The sequence below is a fragment of the Rhopilema esculentum genome, chromosome 5, assembly GCF_057945365.1.
Source record: "Rhopilema esculentum isolate cy_ngs chromosome 5, ASM5794536v1, whole genome shotgun sequence".
In the NCBI taxonomy this organism is placed as follows: domain Eukaryota; kingdom Metazoa; phylum Cnidaria; class Scyphozoa; order Rhizostomeae; family Rhizostomatidae; genus Rhopilema; species Rhopilema esculentum.
Window position 1 is genome coordinate 2,160,183 of NC_142819.1, and position 27,160 is coordinate 2,187,342.

At 34.9% G+C, this 27,160-nt stretch overlaps 6 protein-coding genes across 9 annotated transcripts in view; 4 read left to right on the forward strand and 2 right to left on the reverse strand.

The window, feature by feature from the left end:
• LOC135694252 (transducin beta-like protein 3) overlaps positions 1 to 5,557 on the forward strand; it is a 26,514-nt gene extending 20,957 nt beyond the window's left edge. Inside the window, exons 18-26 of the mRNA XM_089108575.1 lie at positions 243 to 301; positions 1,042 to 1,145; positions 1,382 to 1,453; positions 1,846 to 1,911; positions 2,287 to 2,379; positions 2,510 to 2,544; positions 3,002 to 3,069; positions 3,252 to 3,501; positions 5,501 to 5,557. Of these exons, the coding sequence (XP_088964701.1) occupies positions 243 to 301; positions 1,042 to 1,145; positions 1,382 to 1,453; positions 1,846 to 1,911; positions 2,287 to 2,379; positions 2,510 to 2,544; positions 3,002 to 3,069; positions 3,252 to 3,501; positions 5,501 to 5,557 (804 nt within the window). The remainder of the gene's footprint in view (positions 1 to 242; positions 302 to 1,041; positions 1,146 to 1,381; positions 1,454 to 1,845; positions 1,912 to 2,286; positions 2,380 to 2,509; positions 2,545 to 3,001; positions 3,070 to 3,251; positions 3,502 to 5,500) is intronic.
• LOC135689429 (transducin beta-like protein 3) overlaps positions 1 to 22,391 on the forward strand; it is a 107,423-nt gene extending 85,032 nt beyond the window's left edge. For all 3 annotated transcript variants that reach the window (XM_089108561.1, XM_089108563.1, XM_089108564.1), the window contains exons 27-31: positions 20,747 to 20,839; positions 20,974 to 21,008; positions 21,464 to 21,531; positions 21,714 to 21,963; positions 22,178 to 22,391. In XM_089108561.1, the coding sequence (XP_088964687.1) occupies positions 20,747 to 20,839; positions 20,974 to 21,008; positions 21,464 to 21,531; positions 21,714 to 21,963; positions 22,178 to 22,324 (593 nt within the window). In that variant the 3' untranslated portion in view covers positions 22,325 to 22,391. The remainder of the gene's footprint in view (positions 1 to 20,746; positions 20,840 to 20,973; positions 21,009 to 21,463; positions 21,532 to 21,713; positions 21,964 to 22,177) is intronic.
• Positions 4,989 to 19,794, forward strand: LOC148960195 (transducin beta-like protein 3). Its single transcript, XM_089108576.1, has 15 exons — positions 4,989 to 5,732; positions 6,072 to 6,147; positions 13,646 to 13,748; positions 13,987 to 14,201; positions 14,386 to 14,527; positions 14,802 to 14,860; positions 16,191 to 16,244; positions 16,589 to 16,660; positions 16,807 to 16,965; positions 17,317 to 17,387; positions 17,750 to 17,828; positions 18,113 to 18,190; positions 18,498 to 18,556; positions 19,300 to 19,403; positions 19,715 to 19,794. Exons 1-15 carry the CDS (start codon positions 5,725 to 5,727, stop codon positions 19,792 to 19,794), a joined length of 1,359 nt encoding a protein of 452 aa, XP_088964702.1. The 5' UTR covers positions 4,989 to 5,724.
• Positions 5,919 to 8,118, reverse strand: LOC135689859 (uncharacterized). The gene is made up of 3 exons (XM_089108577.1): positions 8,090 to 8,118; positions 7,317 to 7,789; positions 5,919 to 6,980 (listed from the first exon to the last, which is right to left on the reverse strand). The coding sequence occupies exons 1-3, from the start codon at positions 8,116 to 8,118 to the stop codon at positions 6,529 to 6,531; spliced, it is 954 nt and encodes a 317-aa protein (XP_088964703.1). The 3' UTR covers positions 5,919 to 6,528.
• LOC135689434 (uncharacterized) lies at positions 8,124 to 13,129 on the reverse strand. Its single transcript, XM_089108578.1, has 5 exons — positions 12,922 to 13,129; positions 12,436 to 12,637; positions 12,150 to 12,334; positions 11,621 to 11,739; positions 8,124 to 11,435 (listed from the first exon to the last, which is right to left on the reverse strand). The coding sequence occupies exons 1-5, from the start codon at positions 13,127 to 13,129 to the stop codon at positions 8,427 to 8,429; spliced, it is 3,723 nt and encodes a 1,240-aa protein (XP_088964704.1). The 3' UTR covers positions 8,124 to 8,426.
• A 1,762-nt stretch (positions 22,392 to 24,153) lies between the features above and the next one.
• The window catches only part of LOC135689858 (transducin beta-like protein 3), a 35,791-nt gene continuing 32,784 nt past the window's right edge, over positions 24,154 to 27,160 (forward strand). Inside the window, exons 1-3 of one of the 2 annotated variants that reach the window (XM_089108566.1) lie at positions 24,154 to 24,678; positions 25,016 to 25,093; positions 25,473 to 25,548. In XM_089108566.1, coding sequence (XP_088964692.1) covers positions 24,620 to 24,678; positions 25,016 to 25,093; positions 25,473 to 25,548 — 213 coding nt within the window. In that variant the 5' untranslated portion in view covers positions 24,154 to 24,619. The remainder of the gene's footprint in view (positions 24,679 to 25,015; positions 25,094 to 25,472; positions 25,549 to 27,160) is intronic. The other variant, XM_089108565.1, reaches the window with a different exon arrangement.

Genomic DNA, 27,160 nt, shown 5'->3' on the forward strand with positions numbered 1-27,160 from the left:
TCTTAAAAAGTAGAAGTTATAAAATCGTTGACAGTGTCATAGATAAAACTTTAGAAAATGATATAAAGAGCCCGTGATGTTTGTTGTCTTTATATGTTTCTTTCTTTCTTTCAAAGTAAACCGTACCATTACTTTCCATTCTTTGATCTTCGTTTCAGTTTCAATGTCACTGTACTTTGTGTTGTGATGCTGTTTCTTATGGTACTCTAGTTGTTATCAGGTTTTCAATTATTTTCTGTTAGGATGTTACGGAGGAAGAAAGATTAGAAGAAGAGGCAAAGCAAGAGAATATGATTCTGAAGTAAGCAGTTACAGATAGAAGTTGGATGTTGCTTAAACAGAAAACTTCGTGGGCCTATGATGTTTCTGTTAGAGTATGAAAATATTGCGGGTGACAACTGTTAGAAAGATTGTGCATAGAAAGTTTGAGCTGATCTCTCTTTCAAAATAGGCTTTTTGACAGAATTGTATTGAAAAATTTCAAGTATTGCGTGGTGATACACGAATAATGAGCCACCGGGATGTTAAACTTCTTTCATTTTTTATCAGAGTTATTGTTTTAATCAAGTATTAAGTATCGGTAATGGCTAAGTATTAAAGAACTCAGATCTATATAATTATATTACTTTGTTTTACAAAAAGAATATTGTAGAAATGGCACTTGAAGTTATTGTTTTAGCAAATGGGAGCAGTGTTATTCACATTTTGGTGTTGATATTTTTAACATTTGGTTTTGTAAACATTTGGTTGTTTATTGCTCTTTTAGAATTTGGGATTTAATTTTACGATAGGAATCTTGTCACTGTTGTTTGATTGTTTTTAGGATATGTTCCACTCTTTTGATAAGTGATGGCTTTCTCCATTTCTCGTACAATTAGGTAGTAAGAAAGGAGAAAATGAATTTATGGCGGAGAAAAATGAACTTTCCTTGTCTATTCTCTGCCCAGAGTTTGAAGTTTCTTGGTAATTTGAGTCCATCAAATTAAATTTAAGGTGTAGGGTTGAATAAGATTGATATTTGTAATTCATTTTAACTTCAAGGGACCAAGAATTATCAAATTTGCTTGGCAAGAAGAAATTTACGAAAGCCATCGGCCTTGCGCTATCACTTGAAAGACCGTTTACAGTGTTGTCAATTTTGAAAGGTAAGCACTTTAAAATCAGTTGGTATTAGAACAGAAAATTTCTTGACATTTTATATTGCTTGACACTTGTGTATCTCCTCTAATGAAAAGCATCGCTGAGTGGGGTCTACTAATTGAAAATTAAGGGGTGAGGGGTTCTCTACATAAAATGCCATTTTATAGTGCCAATTTGCCAATCTCCACTACCTTTAAGGAATGCTTCAAATGAAGTCACTTTGTTGTTCATTGCTTTTTAGAATTATTAGCTGACGCCAATGGAGAGGAGAGGCTAGCCTCAGTCTTGAGTGGGCTGCGAGACGATCAAATAGGTTGGTGAAATTTACATTGACTTTTTCAATTTTGTTCTCTTTGTCTGTAATGCGAAGTGTTTCAGATTCTAGATTCTGGAGCAAACCAGTAAAGAATTAAAGGCAATCAAAGAGGTAGTTTCGAACATTTGAGTGAACTTTTGTGACTAAACTGGCTGTTTTCAAAGTCTTGTTATTCTTGGTAAAAAAGTCATTAATGCAAACAAAACAAAATTTGAATTCATGCTCCCCAAAGAGGGATTGGATGAAATTTGGCGATTGTCTAATCAGCACTTGTGTCACCGAATTCTCTCAGAATTCTAATTGAAAGACGTTTTCTGTATTTTCTTATATTTTCTTCTTTGAATGCTTTTGTTTAAAATATTTACCTATATCGCTTTTCAATTTTAAAGATTTGATTCTCAAGTATATGCGAGACTGGAACACAAATGCCAAAAACTGCCACGCTACACAGACAGGTAATTTTCATTTTTAATCTCATCGAATTTTTTTTTAGATTTTTTGATTTAAACTTTATTACCCAAAAGGACCTTATATGCTAATAAAGAAAAATGGCGATGTGATAACAAAGTTGGATCTCTATCGAATATACGGGAATATAGCAACAAGAGTATTTGGTAATTCCTTAGCAAACTGCCTTTATTTGGTCTTGGTTTTCATTAATCACTTCAGGCAAAATGTATTTTGTGACGTCATCGTTTCCCTTTAAATTATGTGGTCACTTTCTTCTTCACGTGTTTGTTTCCCTGTGCTGACTATTTTCTCCTTACTTCTTCGAAACATCACGTGGCCGATCAATAGTTGATACCAACTTGGTTTTATTCTCCTTGCAGCACTGTCAATTATCCTGAAGTTTAAATCACCCGATGAACTGACTGAGCTGCCAGATATGAAGGACAACATCGAAGCAATTCTTCCATACACGGGTATAACAGTTTTCGTAGTTGAAGAAACCAGATATACTATGCTGGTTTTCTTTGTTTGTTTTATTAAGAACTTCTATTTCTTCCTTTTGATTGTATTTCATTTTTTCTAATTTGTGACTTTTAATTTTAGAACGGCATTTCAATCGGCTGAATCGCCTTTTACAGGTAAGATACGCATTTTTGTGTCTATAATATTAATGTTGTGAAAAGTAGTATGATATTTTCAGTCTTTCAAACAGTCTGTATATCGTTTCAATAATATTTGCTGATGGCCTAAGATTAATTATGCACATTAAACATAAAAATATAACTTAAACATTAAAAGATTGTACCTTCTCACATTTTAAATAAATTCTGCATCATTCTCCCGCTAATACAATACCCTTATTGAGACATATCTACAATCAATTTTGTACTATAAAACAAAAACAGACTTTCTCAAAATTTATTGACCCCTGCATATTTCTTTACTAAATATAAACTGAATAGAAAACTGAAATTTAAAATCAATGATTCACTTAAGTCTGATAACATAAATAAAAAAAACTGAAATTGCTTCATAAAATTCCAATTAAATTCATGTCAAAGAGCATTTGCATTACTCTTCCGTCTGTTTCTGCAGCAATCGGCATTTCTCGAATACACATGGGAATCCATGCGACTTTCTGTCAAGGATGTCGACACTAAAGCGTGAGTGAACAGGATATATTTCTTTTGACGTCATTAGTTACCATACCCTTAACTACCTTTCGCAAAAAGTTGAAATGGTGTTTTCGCAGTCTAGTGCACACCTCTGCAGAAAAACAAGGAATTTTCAGTTTAATTACTACCCACTTATTCCGAGGAGCCAAGTTGTCTTTCTCTTCTCCTAGATCTGAGCAGTTGGAAATCGATGAAGAAATGAATGCTGAAAACAAGAACCATAAATCCGTTGGCCAAGCTTCCAACCAGCAAACAGAACATCTCAGTGATCTCATCGCTATGGATACATGGGATCAGCACCAAAGTGAGGCTGCAGATGGAACGGAGGAGACGATTCATGAATCTAAAACCCAAAAAAGTGAGCCCTGCGAAGGAGATTCTCCCTTAGAAGCAGAAACAAGTCAAGAAGAAAACAAGGAGGTAATTATAGCTGGAAGTGACGCAACGATTTACATCTGCATATTTTGTTACTTCAAATAACATATTTATATTCTTAAAAAATATGTTTTAGAAAGACTATGAATTGCTATATGTTATTCCTTCTCTTGATAATTCTCCAATATTTTTTGAAATAATTAACCTTGCTTTTCAAACTCCTTTGTATTACAAACTTTGATCCTTTTGTTTTAGAACCACAAAACTATGAAAGTTAGAAATGAAAGTTTGATTGAAAAATCCCCTGGCCCAGGGAAGAAGAGAAGGACTTCAGAAATAGGAAAACATTTAAAAACTGGCACCGCAAAGAAAGTAAAAACGATAAAGGATAAACCCCTTTGATGTATTCATACTGATGTTGGTTTTTAGGAGTAGAATTCTTTTAAAAGAAAGACATCTATTTTATGCATTACGGTATTATCTTGCAAATATTTTAACTTTTGTGATACCAATGTTTACAAAAAGAAAACCTGCCTATCACACCATTCGCACGCCTGATAGTTAACTTCAAAAATGCATCCAGCTGTACATCAGAAAGGTTTGCTTATGGAAAATCCTTTTTTTGTTTGCTTGGAATCATTACTCACTCATACTTGACAACTTGCTTTGTGGAGGAGACAAAGTCAAGGGACTCGGTCGATCAATCCTAAACACAATCTCGCAGTCCATTCTTGATCCGACAACAGAGTACAAATGTGTTGCGTATCAACATTCGCATTTTTCACACTGCAATTATTTAATGTTTTTAGCTAATCACATCGCTATATTGGGCAAACTGCAGTGTGCAGTATGTTATGTAGTGTTCTCGCACTACTAGGAGAAGGTAAATTTATGCTGAGTATAGTGGATTTTGCCCAGTAGTGTGGGGGGCATAGAGCCTTCCCTATATCCTATACAAAATGAACGTTTCAGTTGTTTTCGTTTTCATGGCCCTCTATATATCACTTTCTCTACCTTGTCTACCTGTTACTTGAGTAGAAAAATCTAAAGATGTAGAATTTAGATTAACGATATTTTGCCAGCTTTGGCAGCAAAACATTTCAGTTATCTAGAGGACTATTAAGGTCACACATGAATCCAAATTTCAAAAATTGATATCGGTACAATCAAAGATTTGATCCTGGTGGAAATTAGCTATGATATTTTAGAATTGCCCAAAAAAAGAGGAAGGGGCGCAGCTCCCCTTCTGCTCCCCTGAGCCCCCCCCCCCTATTAAGAAAACTTTTGTTTTCTGAGATAATACTTGTACTGCATATTATACTTTTCTGTTTCGACATCAATTCATTCAAGGAACAATCAAAACGAGAAATAAATGGAGAAGCAACGCTTTATAGAATCGATTCTTAGAAGAAGATTCAATCTATTGAATCATACTGATCAGGTATATCAAACAATTGCTACAAACTTAGCCAATAAAAAGATTAATATTCTGTCAAATTTTTCTTTCTCACAAATGCAAATGGTGCTGTACGAGGCAGATCCCAGTATGCAATGACAGTTGTTTGGCCTCCTCTCCCATTTCCGTGCCCCTTGTTTGATAACTAGGTGATGTAATAAAAGGAAGAGGTGCTGGAGCAGCAAACGATCTAATGCTAACAAGGGGGATAGATGTTCCCAAAATTGGAATCTACTTTTTGAATGACCCCGATGCCTACCAAGTCTGTTCCATTGTGATGGCGAATTACAGAATTACAGAATTACATCTGTAAAGAATCAAATAAATTGAAAGCTAATAAATTTCGTGTTGAAAGCTAATAAACAAAGAGTCATATCTTCGAAAATGATGCAGAACTAACTCTTTGTTCTTTAGTTTTTATCCGTTTGTGATTTGGAAAAGTGAAACTGTTTTCTCAAAACCTAGCTGGCATCCAGAAAACTGATGCTGCTTGAAAACTGAAAACTGAAGCGGTTTCCTGAGAAGGGTGGAGCTCGGTCATTTGCGCATAGATAACTGGATAATTTTACATTTTGTTTATTTTTTCAGCGGAATTTTGATATTACTAATGGGTTTATTATAGATAACAAGCAGTCAAGAATCTAGACATGGAAAATCACTTGAATATGTGCACGCACTTCAACTATTAGTTATATTAGTTACAAGGTAAATGTATTATTGTTTCATTTTCTGTAATTCCTAGATGGATTTAGACGCCAAAAGGCCACTACAGTAATGTGACTTATCTATCATTCTTCGAAGACAACGAGAAAATGATCAGGTAATGTTTTAAAATGTCATGTCATGAAGTTTGCCTGGTATCTTTAAATCGGATCTGCAATGCAGAGACCTAGTACCTAGCATAATCGATTAGTGAAAAAGCTCTTTTAGATAATGATTTTTAAATGGAGCTAGGGATCTAGGAGTAGAAGAGTAATAAAGATAATATCATTGGACAACATTTGAAAATAATATGAAGAATCTATACTGTTGGATCACAAAAATAACAAATTTCAAAACTAATTGTTAACTATTCAATGGTCCTAACAGCTTTATGACTTAGTATTCTGTGTTGAATCTATACTTTGAAGCATTTACCGTACAATTTTGTTTACTACAGTGCTGGACGTGACAAAGTTGTAATATTGTGGGATCTTGCCACAAGGAAATCATTAAAAACTATACCAGTCTATGAGGTAAGGCTTGTTTCTTTTAACGAATGGTAACAACGTAATTGAACAGCCCTTAAATTATACGAGATTTTTAGTTCTGAATTGAAGTAAATATTTTGTTAAATGTTTCGTTTATTGCTCCTCTATTCCTTCTTCAAATCCCTGTTGGAGGTTCGAGGCCCGAACTTTGACCTGATATGTTTTTTTTGATTTGCCAAACAAGAAAAATTGTTTTCAATAAGTAAAGAAGCCAAGACTTAAGCAAGAACGAGTCATGTTTTTTGACTGAAAAATCTTTGATACACAAACTCAATTCAATATACAAATGTTTAAAAATGCCAGCTACAAAAAACTTATTGAGATATTAAAAGTTCGACACATCAAATAATTGGAAAGTTAAGTATATTAAAATTTTGGTTTCTTCAAATTGTGTAAAGAGGGCAACGATCTTGGTTTTGCCCTAAGTGCAGGCAACAGCATGTTTCTTCCTAGTGGTTTTGGTGACGTAAGAGATGGACTAAACAAAAGTCCACTTTGCTGTGGTTTGATGCCAGTGTCTGAGTCGCTGCCTGAATCTGAGGGGCTTGATGCGTCTAATGAACTGGAACTCCCAATGGCCTTTTTGGTTTTTTTGTCACCTTTGCTTTGGCTCTCGTCACTCATTTCGATATCTGATATGAGATCGTCGATTTCAACATCGTCGTCAAAACCCAAATCTTTAGCCATCTGTTTTTGTTTCGATGGGATTTTTGTGATCTTTGAAGATGATTTTGTCTTTTTTGTCTTTTGTTTTGCCACGAACGAGCTAAGCATGTCATCTTCTTCTTCATCAATTCCAAACTTGTTTGAACTAACTTCTGTCACAAGGAAATGGTAAAAAAGATCATTCAAATCCACTAGAACAACTCTTTGCCAGTTCTTAATTCAGCAAACGTGAACATGTTTTTGCTGAAACTAATTGTTAAAATGCTTCTAAACTTCTTTATTATCGTTTTAGTGTCGGAATGATAATGGTGATGCATATTTTTTGACAAGCAAATACATCCTAAAATTGTTCTCTGTTCAACTATAGCTGTCAATAAAATTAATAACAATACAAAAATATACAGACAATTTGACAACTACCACAAGTATTCCATCTCTATTTCCAGTTTTCATACTTTTTAAAACATCAGAAATATCATTATCCTGACCTTCTTTTTGCTCTTCTTTTCTCCCATGTCCTCTTTCTGCAGCGTGGTTTTTGTGAGAATTAACTTCATTGGTGTTCTTTTCAGCTGGAGTACAGTCCTTGACGGGGGTGTCTCCAAGTTTCTTCTCTTGCTTTTCATCTTCCTCCAGTGGCTCTATAGCCTCAACAAAATCATATTCATCGAGATGGTTGGCAAGATAATCTTCTTCTACTGTAATGTCTTCAGTGACATTATATTCACCCTCAAACTCCATAATTTCTTCTGATATGTCCAAAAAGGCGTCATCGTCGCCAAAAGTCACATCTTCCTTTTCACTCGATTTTTCTGCTGACTTTTCTTTATCAGAGGCGCAATCTTTTACTGATTTTGTTCTTTCATCATTGTTGCTTTCTTCCGAAGATTGGCTATCTTCTACAAAGTCAGATTCGTAACTACTGGAAGAGCTCTCTTTAATGGCCAAATTCTCTTTAGTGCTAAAGGTAAAAATTATAAACGTTTATCAAACAAGTAGATTTACTCGTTTTTTTTTGCATAAGATAAAGTGACATTTGACAACATGGATTAATATGTACAGATACGAATGATGGTATATAGGGATGGGCGTAGTTAAAACTGTAATGTCCTAGATATTGAAAAATTAGAAATTTGAAATTAGAATTGGAAAAAGTAAAATTCTGCAAAAATTTTTAAATACTGCAAAATTCAGTTAAGCCACTCTCCCATTGTGAAAATTTGAAATAAGCTCCATTTTTTCTTCCGAATCATTAAATGACCTTAATGATTCTGAAGAAGATAAAGACATTTTCATTGACTAAATCTTGGTTGCAACATTCTCTATTATCTATAAATTGGAATATAAATGGCGTCAATATTAATCTTTTTCAAAAATATTTTTCAGACACCTCTTTTTTAAGCATACTTCCCTGCCTAAACATTTAAGCAGCCTAAATATTTAGATAGGTCCCCTTCTCGTGGCTTTAATTAACTTTTACGGAATATTTAAAAAGAATAAATGAAACATTTCGTGGACAAAGACGTGGAAAAAGTTCATGAAGATAAAGCATGTCTACATAATACTCTTATAAACATATTTAAAGCTCTATGTTTAACTTACTTTTCAGTTTCAACTGTCTGGCGATTCTCCATTTGACTGAGTGTTGTTTGAAGCTGCTCGCATTTTAAAAGCAATTCTTTTTTCTCGGATTTCAGCTCGTGAATCTCATCATATGCTTTCTCTAAATCGTTCTCTGTGTTCTTGAGAATCCGAGATGTTGTCTTCTGCTTCTCCAGCTGCTTTTCCAAGACTCCCTTTCCTTGTTTCAACTCATTGTTGTCTGTTTCAAGCTCTTTTGTCTTCCTCTTTAATTCAGTAACTATTCGTTCCAACTTTTTCGTTTCATCGACTAATTTTTTGTTCTCCTTGTCAAGCTGCTGGATACTTTGATTTTTTGCTTTTAATTCTTCTGTCCTTTCATCAACCATTTTAGACAACAATTCGTTGTTTTCACTTCTTTTCTGCATCAAAAGCAGTTCTGCCTCTTTTTCTTTCAGCTTAAATTTGGCAGTTTCAAGTTCTTCCTTTATGTGTTGCTTCTGTGCCTCCAAATCTTTCTCTTTTGCTGATGACCTTTTAGCAATCATCTCTATGTTAGCTTCAGTATCGGACAAGGTAGAGGCAAGATCATCAAATTTTCTTTGCCAGTCCTCAGCTTCTTTCTTCAAAGCATCCATGCTAGATATGGCCTCATTGTCCTCACCTTCCTTAGCTTCCAGCTTTAAGTTGAGGACTTTAACTTCTTCTTCCAGTTTCTGTTGCTGAAGATCTTTTGCATCAAGTGTCTTCTTAATCTCATAATTATGCTTCTGGATTAGCTTTTCTCTTTCCTTCATCTCTTCAAGTTTCATAGACAGCTCTCGAAGTTTTTCAGATAGCTCTTTTTCCTTTCCAGCAACAGTTGTGCGATGCTTCTGTTTTTGCTCGCAACTAGCGACTTGTTCTTTCAGTTTCATGTTTTCAGTAAGCAGTTCTTCTTTGCTTTTTGTCAGCTCATCAATTGTTGATTTAGCTTGCTCCAAATCTTTCTTAGAGTTGTTTTGCCAATGCATTTTTTCTTGTTTTGCTTGCTCTTCTGTTGCAGAAAGCTTTTTCTCAAGCATGTCACACATATTTTCTCTGTCTTTGATCTTCTTAAACAGGTCAGCTTGCTTTGCATAAGACTGTCTAATTTCTTCTTTTTTTGATTTCAACTCTGCTTTTAAATTTGAGCAGCTGCTTTCTAACTCAGTAACGCGACCATTTATTTTCGCTATCGAAGATTTGGAAGCATCTTGCTCTCTGTTTTCTTCTTGTAGCTTTTGGATTGTTTTATCCAGATCCTTAACAATCTCAGTTTCCATATCAAGCTTTTCCTTAAGATTCATGTTGTCCTCCACAAGCTTCTTTTCTTGTGACCTTGCTTGTTGAAGCTGCTCATTTAATTTTTGACTTTCTATTTGATGATTTTGTTCCTTGATGTGAATATCTGCCTGTATTTGTTCGATCTTCTTCATTAGATCTGATACTTGGCCTTTGGCAGACACCTTCTCTTTTTCAAAGGTCTGAATCTTTTCCTTGATATCTTTCGAACGCTCTGTTGCTTCTTGTTTCTTTGCTTCGAGATCTTTCTCCAACTTGATAATCTGAGCCCTAAGTGCAGCAACTTCATCAAGTGATTTTGCAAGGTCATCCTTAAGCATTTTGTTCTCTTCAGCCAAAGGTGCTGTTGTTACCTTGGTATTTTCCTGTATTTCCTTCAAAGATTTCTCTAATGTTTTGATTGTTGCTTCTTTCTGTTCCAAAATACTCTCTAGGTCGATGCAGCTTTTCTCCAGATCAATATTGGCATCAAGAACTTTGTCTAACTTTTCATTGAGATCTTCTTGCTCTTCCTTAAATGATGTTTCAAGATTTTCTTTCTCCTTCAACAAACCTTCGATTTTAGAGCTTTGATTATCGAGTTGATCCATGACTGATTGAAACTTCTCCCGCTCTATGCTGTTGTCAACTTTCTCTGTGAGTTCTCTATGTTTTTCTTCCATATCTAAGAGCTGTTTAGAGTAGGCCTGTGCTTGAACCTCTGCATCTGTTAATTTTCTTTTCAAGGAAATGTTCTCCTGCTCAAATTCGGCAAGACTTGTTTCTAATTTTCTTTCTTGCTCTTTTGTTGATTTCACATTCTCCTCGTGGCTCAATTCTTCATGGAGCAGTTTTCCTTGAAGCTCTTTCAAAAGTTGTCTCAACTCTTCATTTTTCTTATTAAGGTCTTCAATCTCCCCTTTTTTGACTAGTTGATCTTTCTTCACTTGATCCAACTCTTCTTTAAGCTTTAATGTTTCTTTGTCAGGACTTATGTCTTGTAGTTCCTCTACTTTTATATGCAGTTGCTCGATCTCGCTGCATTTCTCTAAAATTAGTGTCTCAGAGGCATCTAGCTGCCCATTGCCTTCTTTGTAGCTCGAAAAGCTTTGAACGTGTCTTAGGTGGCCTTCCTTTTCTTTAAGATGGCTTTTAAGCTCACCATTCAAAGCTTCTAAGCACTGCAGTCTTGCCTTTTTCCCTTTAAGGTCGACTTTCAGGGCCTGTTTTTCTTTTAAAAGTCTGTCAATATCATCCTGTCTGTACAGAACAACTGCTTCCAATTCAGATTGAGCTTTTTCTAATTCTGCAGCAGTTTGCTCAAACTTTTGCTTGAATTTTTTAGCTTCGAATTGATATCTTCCAATTTCATTAACAAAATCAGCTCTCACCTCTTGAAATTTTTCCTCCATGAGTTCTTGCATCAAATGAAGCTGTTGTTCTGCCTCTATGACTTCACCTCTGTCCATCATGCAGTTATAGTCGGAGACAAGAGACCTGTTTTCGTCATGAAGTCGTTTAAGATCATGATGATATTTTCTCAACTTCTTTTTAATTTCTTCATTTTCTAAGAGCAGTTCGTCAATCTCAGCCTGAAATTCTTCTTTACTCTGTTTGACTTCGAGCTTCAAACGTTTTTCAACCATTAACTCTTGCTCCAATTGCTTCATTTTCCGTTTGACCATAATAAGCTCTTCGTATTCATTTTCCCTTTGTTTTGACATCTGAATGCGAGGGAAGTTTGGTCTTTAGAATATAGGTTCTTTTTACAGGGAAAAGGAAGATATATTTATATGAATACTGTGAATTATTGTAAGTGACTCATTTATACATAGGAGGTGTTTCTTCATATTGAGTATTTCATACAATGTTCATCTTGTATTTAAAATATAGAGTAGCTATCACTCACCAGCTTCTCTTTGTCAAGTTCCTCTCGCAGTTTGATTATCTGCAATTTCTGCGACTTCAGAAGACTTTCCATCGATTGCTGCATTTGTATACGTTGTTCCCTTTCATGTTCAATGACCCCTAAAATGGCATTGACGTGAAGTAATAGGAATATCAATAATAGAAATATTATGACGACTGGACAAGAACAAGAATTTTCTTTGAAATCTTCCTCTCCTTTGAAATTAGATCGTTGAGGCACGTTAATTCACGAAAGATACACGTGTGAAACTAGTCTTTTTTCAGAAAAATTGACAAGTTTTGAAGAAAAATCTTTAAAAAAACCGATAGTTTTCGTGAAATTGAAGGTTGCTCATCGCCTGTTCCGAGGCTCCTACTCATTTTTGCAAAATTAAACCACTTCATGTAATTTTGAAGATAGTAATGATTTGGTGACATTTCCTTTGTTATGAAGCAAAGTTTAGTCGCTGCAATCTCTGGAATATCTTTTAGATTGCTTAAAACTGTCGAATACGCGTAATTCTGCTTACCCAGTGCAAGGTGAAGCTCATTTGTAGCTTTCTTTAGTTGCCTTTTAGCTGCTTCAAGCTCCTCTTGCAGTTGTGTTTCTTTGATCTGAGACTCAGTCAGGGTCATTTGAGCATTATCGAGATCTGCTTGCAATTTCTTTATAACCGCCTTTCTAGCATTGATCTCATCTTGAGCTTGTTTGACTCTGTGTAAAGGATGTTTAATTAAGTTAAAGTTGATTAAATTATAACATGCTAAAAAAGAGTTCATAGCTGACCAGAAGATGTTTAAAATGAATGAATTTACCTCGTGTTAAGTGACTTGATTTCGTACTGGCGAACATCGGGTCCGTTTTCAAGCCATTGATCAATTTTAGCCAAATGAAGGCCTTCTGGGGTATCCGCTGTTCTCTCCTCTTGGAAATATAGTTTCCTTCTGAGAGTTTCAAGTTGGTTGAAACATGCTTTGCCTAACTTTGTAGGCGTTGCACTGCTGCTTGAATGATACCCTAAATTGAGAAAAAACGTTACATTATTACTATAATTGGTAAGGGAATTTGGTTATTGTTCGTTATTGCTCATAAAAACAGGCCTTTAGAATTTTTAGATGTAGTAGTATAGAAAATTGTTAGGTTTATACATTGAAATACCAATGTTTATCATTCGTTCGAAATTTCGATGCAGTGGTGTCTATGCAAAGGTTTCATACCTGCTTTCATTTCGATTCTCGATTAACTTTCGTGAGACAAATTTTGCAAGGTAGATTGATGTATATAACGAAAGACGTACTTACCGTTAATATTTGTGGTATGAGATGCATATCCCTTGGTATACCAACGATAACTTGCATCTGCATTTCCATTATTGTCCTGGGAGTAACGTGGTGCGTGCACCGTCTCCTCGTGAACTTTCCGTGCGGCATGACCGTTGAAAAACCGATTCTCGCCGTTCCTCATGCATATCCAACAACGGACGCTACCGTCCGAACTGAAACTCGCCATTTCGCCGTGTGCTGTCTCCTCGTAAGAAACACAAGAACACGAAACCAAGTGCAAATCCACAAGTGGAATGCACCGATACTCACAGTTGTGAAAACTGAAGCACGATTTGTCTAATCATGGTGCGCCCTTTTATACATGACGGTGGCCGCCTCCAGATGATTGTTACGTCAAATTGATATTTTTGTTACGGGAATTTGGGACGATTTTGGATGAAGTATATTGAAAGTTAACTAAACTTAATCTAAGCTAGTGAACCTGTTATTTTTCGAAAAGGTTGCTCTGTTAAACTACAATCCTGGCCAAAAGTTGTTGGACTGGCTGGCGAATTGTTGTCTTGAACAAATACGCTCCCCACCCCCCACAGTCAATATTGATACGCTTATTTCTACTCATTTCGATTGCCGTTACTTGGGTAGTTTCCAGAAAACCAACATTGCTGCAGGGGTGGGGAGTAACTTTAGTAAGTTAATTCGAAATGGTACTTTGAAATCATCACTTGCTTTCTTTTTCCCACAGGCAGTGGAATCTGTGATTGTTCTGCCTCGTGATAAGGAATTAGAATGGTGCATGACAGCAGAAGAGGAGCAAAATGTTAAGTTTATAACTGCTGGTGAAAAAGGTGAATATATTTGGTCCAATTTATGGACAATGTTATGTAAAAATTCACTCTATAATTAATTTCTGAAACAATGTCGACAAATATGATTGGTTTTCTGTGCACTGTAAAACTTTCCATTAACCCAATTTATTGTAAAGAGAAGAAAAAAATTTCAGTTTTTCTCAAAACATAATGCTCGCTTATCAGACTTGAATTCTCAGAGTATGACACAAGTTGACTGTTTGCATCAAATTTTCAGGCATCATTCGGGCATGGAGTGTTCGTGATGGCAAGTGCATCTTTGCCCCAGAGAGATCTGCAAATAAAGCTGTGGACAGTAATTGTGAAAACCCTGCTCCTCCATCAACGGTTATCCAGTGTGTCCTCAATGAAGCTCTCAATTGCATCGTTACTGTTTCCGATGACCAAAATATTGTCCTTTATGACTTGAACTCACTGAAAATCTTAAAACAGGTAACTTATTTCGTCTATTTTGTCCCTTAGTTGCATCTCTATTTTCGTTGACATAATAATTCAAGCTTTTATTATTGTTTTTTTCTCTCATTCTGCCTATTTAAGAGAACACCCTAGCTTTTATAATATAATTAGACAATAATCGACTCTTTTTATTTTGTTGATGAATTTTTCTCGTGTATAGTTTGTCGGACACCTGGACGAAGTTCTGGACTTAAAGTTTGTGGGGGAAGACCACTCCCTTCTCTCGATCGCATCAAACAGCCCTGATGTTAAAGTTATTGACAGAGAAACCATGGATTGCAGAATATTGAATGGACACACAGGTTTGTTTCAAATTGAGATTTTTGACAGTGGAAAAACTCAGAACTTACACTGTAGTTTTTAAAATGATTTCAAGTCTTTGGTAAAACATTAGAAAGTACCTTGTTTGTTTTTGATAAAACTGTGATTTAATGATTTTAGTGAAATAAAATCGAAGTACAATGTTTTGTGTGTATGATAGCAGAATTTATTTGCAACACCGTATAATTTAGTTTTTTTTAATTCCTTTAGTTTGTTAGCTTGTTAATTGTGGCACATGATAATTTCCCGTTCTAGATACAATAATGGCACTAGATGCAAGTTTCGATGGAAAATACATCGCTTCATGTTCAAAGGTAGGCTCAACACGTATTATTGGCCAGGCTTTATCTTTTTTTCTAAAATGTCTACTCTATTAAATGAGGGCTTCTTTCAAATGTAGAATAGCAGAGGAGTAAATAAGCTTGATATGTAGTACTTCATTTTGAGAGGGCCTTTTTGCTTCCTAAGTAAATCATCTACTGATCTTCCAATGGCTTTATCTTGAACTTGAATTTGTTCTCACATTGATAATTAAGTCTTTTTCCTATTTTATTTTGCCTTATTTATTAAAGGATAACAGCCTAAGGATCTGGAGACTGGGCGATGACAAAACCTTTTCATGCGTGGCCTTAGGGGTTGGCCATACGCATGCAGTTGGAACTATTGCTTGGCCGAAGTAAGTAATACAGTTTATAGAAAGAAGTGTCTGGATCTTTTCTCCATGACTTGATCATTTTTTTACCTTCTGTTGCTCACAGTATATAAACTAAGCAGTGATGTAAAGAGTAACATTGAAGTTTTTTTACTCTCTAACTTTACACAGGCTTTCACATTAAATGCATGACCTCTTTTCTAACCCAAAACCTCTCTGAATGAGGTACGAGCTTTGTTTTGCTGCTCTTATCTGCTTGTGTTTTAGTCAATATTATTTCATCGTTTATAGAGATCAGTGTTCATTCAGTCGGTTTGCATCTCAAACCTAGGGTATCATTTGAAGTCCCTTTTGCTGTTACTCGCAAGGAGTTCCCATTTGGGATTTTGTTTTTTGCCAAGCAGGGGTACTTTGTCGGCATATTATCCAGTTTATGCAACTTCATTAGATCAAATCCAACTCTATAGGTCATTGCTAGACCAGGAAGCATTTCTGAATGATGTTGCACCTTTAAAATCATTCAACACATTTTTGTGTTGCTCTTGCTCGCTTTTGTTTATGTTTAATATATTTGAAATAAACAGACTTTATAAAATGATTATAATTGCATTAAAGTTAAGGTACATTTTCTACTTGTTTCAACAGAAGAAGCACAGATCATTTAGTAACCGGAAGTCAAGATCTAACTCTGAAGTGCTGGAAAGTCCCACAAATATTCGAGGTGATACCATAGGTTTATACTCTTAAGATGGAGTTATCCAATGCAAACCAAACATTACTTAGAAAGCACATTAAATCCTGTTTTCCTTTGAAGGCAAGAAATCATTTCTGTGGGCTAAGTAAACCATGTTTACTTTTTGAAAAAACAAAAAAGTTTAGAAAATTAAAAAATGTTCATGGAGGGTAGAGCCTCGTCCATTAAGAAAATATTTGTTCTAACCTCATCCATTCATTGAATTGGTCTTTATCATATCTATGAATAAATTTGACAGGATAATGGTTTATCAAAGATTCAAGCTGTGTGGACTGTGAAAGCCCATGATAAGGTTTGTCATGATATTCTTCTTCAGTTCCAATTTTTATCGTTCCAATTTCTTCTAAAAAGTTCCAATTTTTATCGACCCAGAGCTTTACAGTGTGAATATAATTATTTAAATACGCTTAACCCATTCTTCCTCATATCAAACGGAATAAATTCACTGTAAAAGCATTTGATTACTTAAAAATATAGAATTTCAAATGTATAAGACAAAGTGTTTAAGATGTATTGGCCTCTGGAGATACTGGAACAGAAAGATCTTTTACGTTTCATTGCATCTTTTTTAGGTAGTTTATTCTATATTATGACTTCTTTTATTGAAATAAACTTCATGCAAAAATATGTTTTTAGGACATCAACTCTGTTGTGTTTTCTCCAAATGACAAACTCATCGCTTCGGGGTCTCAAGATAAAACAGCAAAGGTAGGCCATCAAACACTTTTTTGAGACAAAGAGGAAGCTTTATCTTTGATTGGCTGGGTAAAACATTAATAACTAAAGATCATTTTGATTTGAAACATTCTTTTTGGTAATTTTTAAATAATTCATCAGCTTCTTTTGGATTCTAGTTATGGCTTGCATCAGACGGAGGCACGTACGGGACGCTGCGAGGTCACAAACGAGGAGTTTGGTGCGCAGCGTTTTCTCCAGTCGATAAATGCCTAGCAACAGCATCAGCCGACTCGACAATTAAGCTATGGGCAATTAAAGATTTAACTTGTGTGAAGGTGGGATTGAGAAAATTGCTAATGTTTGCTTGACTTGATAAGATACTTTAGTCAGAGTAGTTGTCCTAAAGTTCACCCACGCCTAGATTAAGTTCACCCACGCCTAGATTAAGTTCACCCAAGCCTAGATTAAGTTCACCCAAGCCTAGATTAGGTTCTTCCAAGCCTAGATTATAGACGATATGGTAATCATCAAAACTAGAATTCAAGATGAAAAATTTAAATTTAAACATGAGAAATTTAAACATTAAAACCCATATGCCCTTGAGACATATTTTTCCTTGCCAGAAACAATCGACGGAATCAAATGTTAATAAATATTTGAATTTAAGTAGCATTTGTTCGTTTTAGACACTGGAAGGTCATACCAATTCGGTGCTGAGGCTTGAATTCATGACACGTGGGATGCAGATAATATCAAGGTATTCACAAATTATTGCCTTGCTGCTGTCAATCACTAACGTACATGGAATCCCCTGGAAGATTGTGAATACCTGTTTTTAAAATTAAGAATCGGATTTCTAAAATTTTGGAATGTCAATTATTGCAAAGTATCCCGGTATTGTTTGCCTCCTGACAATCAATCAATTTTAGTTGATTTTATTGATCAAACTTTTTCTTCACCTTTCCGAGACGACTTTATCTTATACCTTTTAATGCACGTAAGCAAGTCTAGTGAATGGATAGAACTTCAATAACTTCTTTCTCTAGTAGCCTTCTCATAACCCAGTTAGCAAACGTGATTTATTTACGTTAAATTTGCAAAACTTGTTTTTCATTTTAGTGGATCAGACGGCCTAATCAAAATATGGAATGTGAAAACCAACGAATGCCTAAATACTCTGGATGGGCATGCAGATAAAGTTTGTTTTTTAAAGTTTACTTTGGCTTTGTAATGTAGAATCTTTTAATTTCTTCAAGTCATCAATCTCTTTGTTTTAGTTAATAGTATATTTTTTAGAAAGTAGCTTTGCAATTTCGTTCTAACAAGTCGGTAAAGATTCTGACGTATAACTCGTCGAAGTCAACATCACTTTTGATTTTTTAAATCTATTTGCAATATTGTTCTTGCTATGAAAGGCAAGTAGATTATTGAAGTTCCAAATACCTTTGACTCAAGGTCCATGAACCTTAAACTATGTTTTAGGTTTGGTCGTTGGCTTTGAACAAGACTGAAGACACTCTTGTTACAGGAGGAGGAGATTCTGTGTTGAACATTTGGAAGGTAAGTGAAAATGTCACTGTACTAGCAACAAATGAGCATATGCCTTATTAATATCTTAAAAAGTAGAAGTTATAAAATCGTTGCCAGTGTCATAGTTGAAACTTCAGAAAATGATATAGAGAGCCGTGATGTTTGTTGCCTTTATACATTTCTTTCCTTGAATTATGTTCAAAGTAAGCCGTACCATTACTTTCCTTTCCATTTCCATTGATCTTCGTTTCAGTTTCAATGTCACTGTACTTTGTGTTGTGATGCTGTTTCTTATGGTACTCTAGTTGTTATCAAAGTTACAATTATTTTCTGTTAGGATGTTACGGAAGAAGAAAGATTAGAAGAAGATGCAAAGCAAGAGAATATGATTCTGAAGTAAGCAGTTACAGATAGAAGTTATTAGAAGTAGTTTAAACAGAAAACTTCGTGGGCCTATGATGTTTCTGTTAGAGTATGATAATATTGAGGGTGACAACAACTGAAAGTGTTGTAGAGAGTTTGAGCTGATCTCTTTTTCAGACTTTGATACTTTTTGACAGTATTGTATTGAAAAATATCAAGTATATCGTGGTGATTCACGAATAAAAAGCCACCGAGCTGTTAACTTCTTACATTTTTTTGTTTTATGGTATTTTTTTCATTAAGTATCAAGTATTGGTAAGGACTAAGTATCAAATAACTGAGTTTTAAATAATTTTATTAGTTAGTTTTACGAAGAATATTGTAGAAATTTCACGTGGGGTTGTTGTTTTAGCAAATGGGAGCAGTATTATTCACATTTGAGTGTTGATATCTTTAACATTTGGTTTTATAAACATTTGGTTTTGTTTATTGGTCTTTTAGAATTTGGGGTTTAATTTCACAATAGGAATCTTTTCACTGTTGTTTAATTGTTTTTAGAATATGTTCCACTCTTTTGATAAGTGATGACTTTCTCCATTTCTCGTACAATTAGGTAATAACGAAGGAGAAAATGACTCTATGTCAGAGAAAAATGAACTCTCCTTGTCCATTCTCTGCCCAGAGTTTGAAGTTTCTTGGTAATTTGAGTCCATCAAATTAAATTTAAGGTGTAGGGTTGAATAAGATTGATATTTGTAATTCATTTTATCTTTAAGGGACCAAGAATTATCAAATTTGCTTGGCAAAAAGAAATTTACGAAAGCCATCGGCCTTGCGCTGTCACTTGAAAGACCGTTTACAGTGTTGTCAATTTTAAAAGGTAAATACTTTAAAATCAGTTGGTATTCGAGCAGAAAATTTTTTGATATTTTATATTGCTTGACAAAGAACAAACATGTCAAATATACCCATCTGAAATATGGGTGTTTTTAGTTGCACGTGCTTTGAAGACCTTTGTTTCTTTATCCCGACACTTGTGTATCTCCTCTAATAAAAAGCATCGATGAGTGGGGTCTACTAATCAAAAATTAAGGGGTCAGGGGTTCTCTACATAAGATGCCATTTTATGGTCCCAATTGCCAATCTCTACTACCTTTAGGGAATGCTTCAAATGACGTCATTGCTTTTTAGAATTACTAGCTGATGCCAATGGAGAGGAGAGGCTAGCCTCAGTCTTGAGTGGGTTGCGAGACGATCAAATAGGTTGGTGAAATTTTTACATTCACTATTTTCTATTATGTTCTTTTTGTCTGTGATGCGAAGTGTTTCAAGGCTAGATTCTGGAGCAAACCAATAAATTTAAAGGCAATCAAAGAGGCAGTGATGTTTCATTAATGGTTGAAAATATTGCTGTTTCGATCATGTTTCGTTCTATAAGGAATTGTGACTAAACTGGCTGTTTTCAAAGTTTTGTTATTCTTGGTAAAAAAGTCATTGATGCAAACAAAACATCCCCAAATTCATGCTCCCCAAAGAGGGAATGGATGAAATTTGGCGATTGTCTAATCAGCGTTTGTGTCACCGAATTCTCTCAGAATTCGAATTGAAAAACGTTTTCTGTATTTTCTTTCATTTTCTTCTTTGAATGCTTTTGTTTAAAATATTTACCTATATCGCTTTTCAATTTTAAAGATTTGATTCTCAAGTATATGCGAGACTGGAACACAAATGCCAAAAACTGCCACGCTACACAATCAGGTAATTTTCATTTTTAATCTCATCGAATATTTTTAGATTTTTTGATTCAAACTTTATTTTCCAACCTTATATGCTAATAAAGAAAAATGGCGATGTGATAGCAAAGTCGGATTTCTCCCGAATATACGGAAATATAGCAACGAGGGTATTTGCTCTTTCCTTAGCAAACTGCCTTTAATTGGTCTTGGTTTTCATAAATGAATTCCTGAATTTATAATCCAATCCAACCAACCCGTTCACTGTTAGTTTTATAAAGTCACTAAATTGTTTTGCATATTTCAAGGAACTTTTTTTATTAACTTCAGGCAAAATGTATTTTGTGACGTCATCATTCCCATGCTTTTTTAACTTCTTTGCTCAATTTCTTCATATGCATGTTTCTTTGTGCTGACTATTTTTGCAATATATTTCTGAATCATCACGTGACCAAGCAATAGTTGCTACCAACTTGGTTTCTTCTTGCAGCACTATCCATTATCCTGAAGTTGAAGTCTCCAGATGAACTGACTGAGCTGTCAGATATGAAGGACAACATCGAAGCAATTCTTCCATACACGGGTATAACAGTTTTCGTAGTTCAAGAAACCTAATATACATACTATGCTGGTTTTCTTTGTTTGTTTTATTAAGAACTTCTATTTCTTCCTTTTGATTGTATCTCATTTTTTCTAATTGGTGACTTTTAATTTTAGAACGGCATTTCAATCGGCTGAATCGCCTTTTACAGGTAAGATATGCATTTTTGTGTCTTCAATATTAATGTTGTGAAAAGTAGTATGATATTTTCAGTCTTATAAACAGTCTGTATATCGTTTCAATATGATTTGCTGATGGCCTAAGATCAATTATGCACATTAAACATAAAAATATAACTTAAACATTAAAAGATTGTACCTTCTCACATTTAAAATAAATTCTGCATCATTCTCCCGCTAATACAATACCCTTATTGATACATATATGCACTCAATTTTCTACTATAAAACAAAACAGACTTTCTCACATTTAATTGACCTCTGCATATTTCTTTACTAAATATAAACTGAATAGAAAATTGAAATTTAAAATCAATGATTCACTTAAGTCTGATAACATAAATAAAAAAACTGAAATTGCTTCATAAAATTCCAATTAAATTCATGTCAAAGAGCATTTGCATTACTCTTCCGTCTGTTTCTGCAGCAATCGGCATTTCTCGAATACACATGGGAATCCATGCGACTTTCTGTCAAGGATGTCGACACTAAAGCGTGAGTGAATAAGATTTGTTTCTTGTGACATCATTAGTTACCATGCCCTTAACTACCTTTCGCAAAAAGTTGAAATGGTATTTTCGCAGTCTAGTGCACACCTGTGCAGAAAAACAAGGAATTTTCAGTTTAATTACTACCCACTTATTCCGAGGAGCCAAGTTGTCTTTTTCTTCTTCTAGATCTGAGCAGTTGGAAATCGATGAAGAAATGAATGCTGAAAACGAGAGCCATAAATCCGTTGGCCAAGCTTCTAACCAGCAAGCAGAAAATCTCAGTGATCCCATCGCTATGGATACATGGGATCAGCACCAAAGTGAGGCTGCAGATGGAACGGAGGAGACGATTCATGAATCTAAAACCCAAAATAGTGAGCCCTGTGAAGGAGATTCCCCGTTAGAAGCAGAACCAAGTCAAGAAGAAAACAAGGAGGTAACTATAGTTGAAAGTGACGCAACGATTTACATCTGCATATTTCGTTACTTCAAATAACATATTTATATTCTTAAAAAATATGTTTTGTAGAAAGAATTTGAGTTGCTATATGTTATTCCTTCTCTTGTATTAATTCTCCAATATTTTTGGAAATAATTAACCTTGCTTTTCAAACTCCTTTGTATTACTAATTTTTATCCTTTTGTTTTAGAACCACAAAACTACGATAGTTAGAGATGAGAGTTTGATTGAAAAATCCCCTGGCCCAGGGAAGAAGAGAAGGACTTCAGAAATAGGAAAACATTTAAAAACTGGCACCGCAAAGAAAGTAAAAACGATAAAGGATAAACCCCTTTGATGTATTCATACTGAAGTTGGTTTTTAGGAGTAAAATTCTTTTAGAAGAAAGACATCTACTTTATGCATTACGGTATTATCTTTGCAAATATTTTAACTTTTGTGAAACCAATGTTTACAAAGAAAAGCTGCCTATCACACCATTCGCACGCCTGATAGTTAACTTCAGAAATGCATCCAGCTGTACATCAGAAAGGTTTGCTTATGGAAAATCCTATTTTTGTTTGCTTGGAATCATTACCCACTCATACTTGACAACTTGCTTTGTGGAGGAGACAAAGTCAAGGGACTGGGTCAATCAATCCTAAACACAATCTCGCAGTCCATTTTTGATCCGACAACAGAGTAAAAATGTGTTGCGTATGAACGTACGCATTTTCCACACTACAATATGTTTTTAGCTAATCACATCACCATATTAAGCAAACTGTAGTGTGCAGTATGTTATTTAGTGTTCTCGTATTACTAGGAGAAGGTAAATTTATGCTGAGTATAGTGGATTTTGCCCAGTAGTGTGGGGGGCGGAGAGCTTTCCCTATATTCTATACAAAATGAACGTTTCAGTTGTTTTCGTTTTCTCCCCCTTTATATCACTTTCTCTACCTTGTCTACCTGTCCTTGAGTAGAAAAATCTAAAGATGTAGAATTTAGATTAATGATATTTTGCCACCTTTGCCAGCAAGACTTTTCAGTTATCTAGAGGACTATTGAGGTCACATGAATCCAAATTTCAAAAAGTAATATCGGTTCAATCAAAGATTTGATCCTGGCGGTAATTAGCTATGATATTTTAGAATTGCCCAGAAAAAGTGGAGGGGGCGCAGCTCCCCTTCTGCTCCCCTGAGCCCCCTATTGAGAAAACTTTTTTCTTTTTCTGAGATAATACTTGTAAAGCCAAAAAAAATAATATTCTGTCATACTTCTCTTTCTGATATATGCAAATGGAGACAGTTCCCAGTATGCAATGACAGTTGTGTGGCCTCCTCTCCCCATTCGGTGCCCCTTATTAGATAACTACAATCACGGCCAAAAGTCTTGGAACACTAACGTCAGTTTTCAAAGGCAAATACAGCCACCCCACTCTCCCCCTAAGAACAATGTTGATTTACTATAGAAAAATAAAAAAAGGGGTTGTGGAGTACGCTTTTTCGTTTGCCTTGTATGATATTTTTCTATACTTTCAACATTGTTTTGGGGAGAACGGGGGACGGTAGTAGTTTTATTCGGGAAAATAAATGAAAAATAGAAAAGCACAGCGCAAAGTTTTGGGTGTTCCAAGTAATTTTGGCAGTGATTGAAATGATGAAATGAAGTGATGTAATGAAAGAAAGAGGTGCTCGAGCAGGAAACGAGCGAATGCTAACAAGGGGGATAGATATTCCCAAAATTGGAATCTACTTTTTGAATGACCCCGGAGTCTGTTCCATTGTTATGGCGATGAATTACATCTGTAAAGAATCAAAGAAATTGCCAATTTGAGAGTAAACATTCATTCTATTTCGCGTTGAAAGCTAATAAACAAAGAGTCATATCTTCGAAAATGATGCAGAACTAACTCTTTGTTCCTTTGTTTTATCCATTAGTGATTTGGAAAAGTGGAACTGTTTTTCTTAAACCATCTAGCATCCAGAAAATTGATGTTGCTTGCTTGCAATATATATAGATAATTCTTCAACACTGTTAGGTGTATTTTAGGCATTTAAGCTTTTCAATTTTAAAGTACATATTAACCCTGTGTCTCATCTCTTTCACCAAGTCGAAATTTTTGAAACTTTTATTCGAGTTGCCTTAATGACTTTTTATTAGTATCCTTATCTCCAATATTGATTAGACGGATATTGTCTTCATTTTAGCTTTCAGGTGAAAAACAGAGCTGATTTTTTAAGAACATTTGTATACAAAAAATTTAAGGGCTTTCAGAGGCTCTCATAAGTTGTACTAAGCAGCGTTGGCCAGTCGTTGTGTCTGATGTAATAGAAAAACGATATTTTATTGCATATCGACTTTAAGAGTATATTAAACATAGTGCATTGTTTGAATGAAATCAATTGAATTGAATTGGTTGAATGAAATTGGCTGAGTTGAATTTCACTGCACAGTCACGTTATTCATGGACACTTTTCTACATTTTCAAGGCCAGTATGTGTCTTATTAACTTAAACATGATTCTGAGAATGCTAAAGCTATTTTAATTTTTATTCAACATCAAAGCTTCATTGTTTTCCGTTGTGCTTAATATTGATTTATATTCTTATTTCTTAGCTTGGTGCAATTTCACCCTGATCCGACAAAACTGATGTTGTTCTCATCGTCAGCTGATAGTTGCATTCGGATTTGGGATCTCAGTACTAGCACGTGAGTGATGACGAAAGAAGCAGCAAATGCTATGTTTATGTACTGCACATTATGAGTTTGTTATCTCTAGCGAAATTTAGGTTGTAGGGTTGTCTATGGCGACAAACGGTTTCTTGAGAAGGGTGGAGCTTGGTCATTTGCGCATAGAAAACTGGATAGTTTTACATTTTTTTATGTTTTTTAGTGGAATTTTGATATTATTTATGGGTTTATCATAGATAACAACCATTCAAGAATCTAGACATTGAAAATCACTTGAAAATGTGAACGCACTTTAAATTTTAGTTTTATTAGCACAAGGCAAATGTATTATTGTTTCATTTTCTGTAATTCCTAGGTGCATTTCGACGCTAAAAGGCCACTACAGTAATGTGACTTCTCTATCATTCTTCGAAGACAACGAGAAAATGATCAGGTAATGTTTTAAAATGTCATTATGTCATGTCATGAAGTTTACCTGGTATCTTTAAGTCGGATCTGCAATGCAGAGACCTAGTACCTAGGATAATCGATTAGCGAGAAGGCTCTTTGAGATAATGATTTTTAAATGGAGCTAGGGATCTAGGAGTAAAAGAGTAATAAAGATAATATCATTGGACAACAGGGTCAGTACGGGGCAACTGAATGAAATGAACTTTGAAAATAATATGAAGAATCCATACTGTTGGATCGCAAAAGTAACAAGTTTCAAAACTAATTGTTAACTATTCAATGGTCCTAACAACTTTATGACTTAGTATTCTGTGTTGAGTCTCTACTTTTTAGCATTTACCACACTATTTTGTTTACTACAGTGCTGGACGTGACAAAGTTGTAATATTGTGGGATCTTGCCACAAGGAAATCATTAAAAACTATACCAGTCTATGAGGTAAGGCTTGTTTCTTTTAACGAGTGGTAACAACGTATTTGCGCTCATTAGAACGTGTATAGTCGGATGAAATGGCCAAACTTAAATGGGATCACTCACTTAAATGGGATTTCTTAAATGGCTCTACTCATTTAGAATGTCCCAGTCAGATGAAATGTCCCACTTCGTTGGGAAAATTGAACAGCCCTTAAATTAGGCGAGATTTTTAGTTCTGAATTGAAGTAAATATTTTGTTAAATGTTTCGTTAAATTTTGTTAAAAGCAAAATAATTTTTTTTAGTTTGCCAAACAAGAAAAATTATTTTCAATAAGTAAAGAAGCCAAGACTTAAGCAAGAACGTGTCATGTTTTTTGACTGAAAAATCTTTGATACACAAACTCAATTTTATATACAAATGTTAAAAATGCCAGCAACAAAAGACTTATTATTTGAGATATTAAAAATTCGACACATCAAATAATTGGAAAGTTAAGTATATTAAAATTTTGGTTTCTTCAAATTGTGTAAAGAGGGCAACGATCTTGGTTTCGCCCGAAGTGCAGGCAACAGCATGTTTCTTCCTAGTGGTTTTGGTGACGTAAGAGATGGACTAAACAAAAGTGCACTTTGCTGTGGTTTGATGCCAGTGTCTGAGTCGCTGCCTGAATCTGAGGGGCTTGATGCGTCTAATGAACTGGAACTCCCAATGGCCTTTTTGGTTTTTTTGTCACCTTTGCTTTGGCTCTCGTCACTCATTTCGATATCTGATATCAGATCGTCGATTTCAACATCGTCGTCAAAACCCAAATCTTTAGCCATCTGCTTTTGTTTAGATGGGATTTTTGTGATCTTTGCAGATGATTTTGTCTTTTTTGTCTTTTGTTTTGCCACGAACGAGCTAAGCAAGTCATCTTCCTCTTCATCAATGCCATACTTGTTTGAACTAACTTCTGTCAAAAGGAAATGGTAAAAAAGATCATTCAAATTCACAAGAACAACTCTTTGCCAGTTCTTATTTGCATTTTGTCTTTAAGAAAAGCCCGTTGAAAATTCAGCAAACGTGAACATGTTTTTGCTGAAACTAATTGTTAAAATGCTTCTAAACTTCTTTATCATCTTTTTAGTGTCGTAATGGTGATGCTTTTTTTAACAAGCAAATACAGCCTCAAATTGTTCTCTGTTCAACTATAGCTGTCATTAAAACTAATAACGATACAAAAATATACAGACAAGATGACAACTACCACAAGTATTCCATTTCTAGTTCCAGTTTTCATTCTTTTTAAAATATCACAAATATTATTATACTGACCTTCTTTTTGCTCTTCTTTTCTTCCGTGTCCTCTTTTTGCAGCATGATTTTCGTGAGGATTAACTTCATTGGTGTTCTTTTCAGCAGTACAGTCCTTGACGGGGGTGTCTCCAAGTTTCTTCTCTTGCTTTTCATCTTCCTCCAGTGGCTCTATAGCCTCAACATAATCATATTCATCAAGATGATTGGCAAGATAATCTTCTTCTACTGTAATGTCTTCAGTGACATTATATTCGCCCTCAAACTCCATAATTTCTTCTGACATGTCCAAAAAAGCGTCATCGTCGCCAAAAGTCACATCTTCCTTTTCACTCGATTTT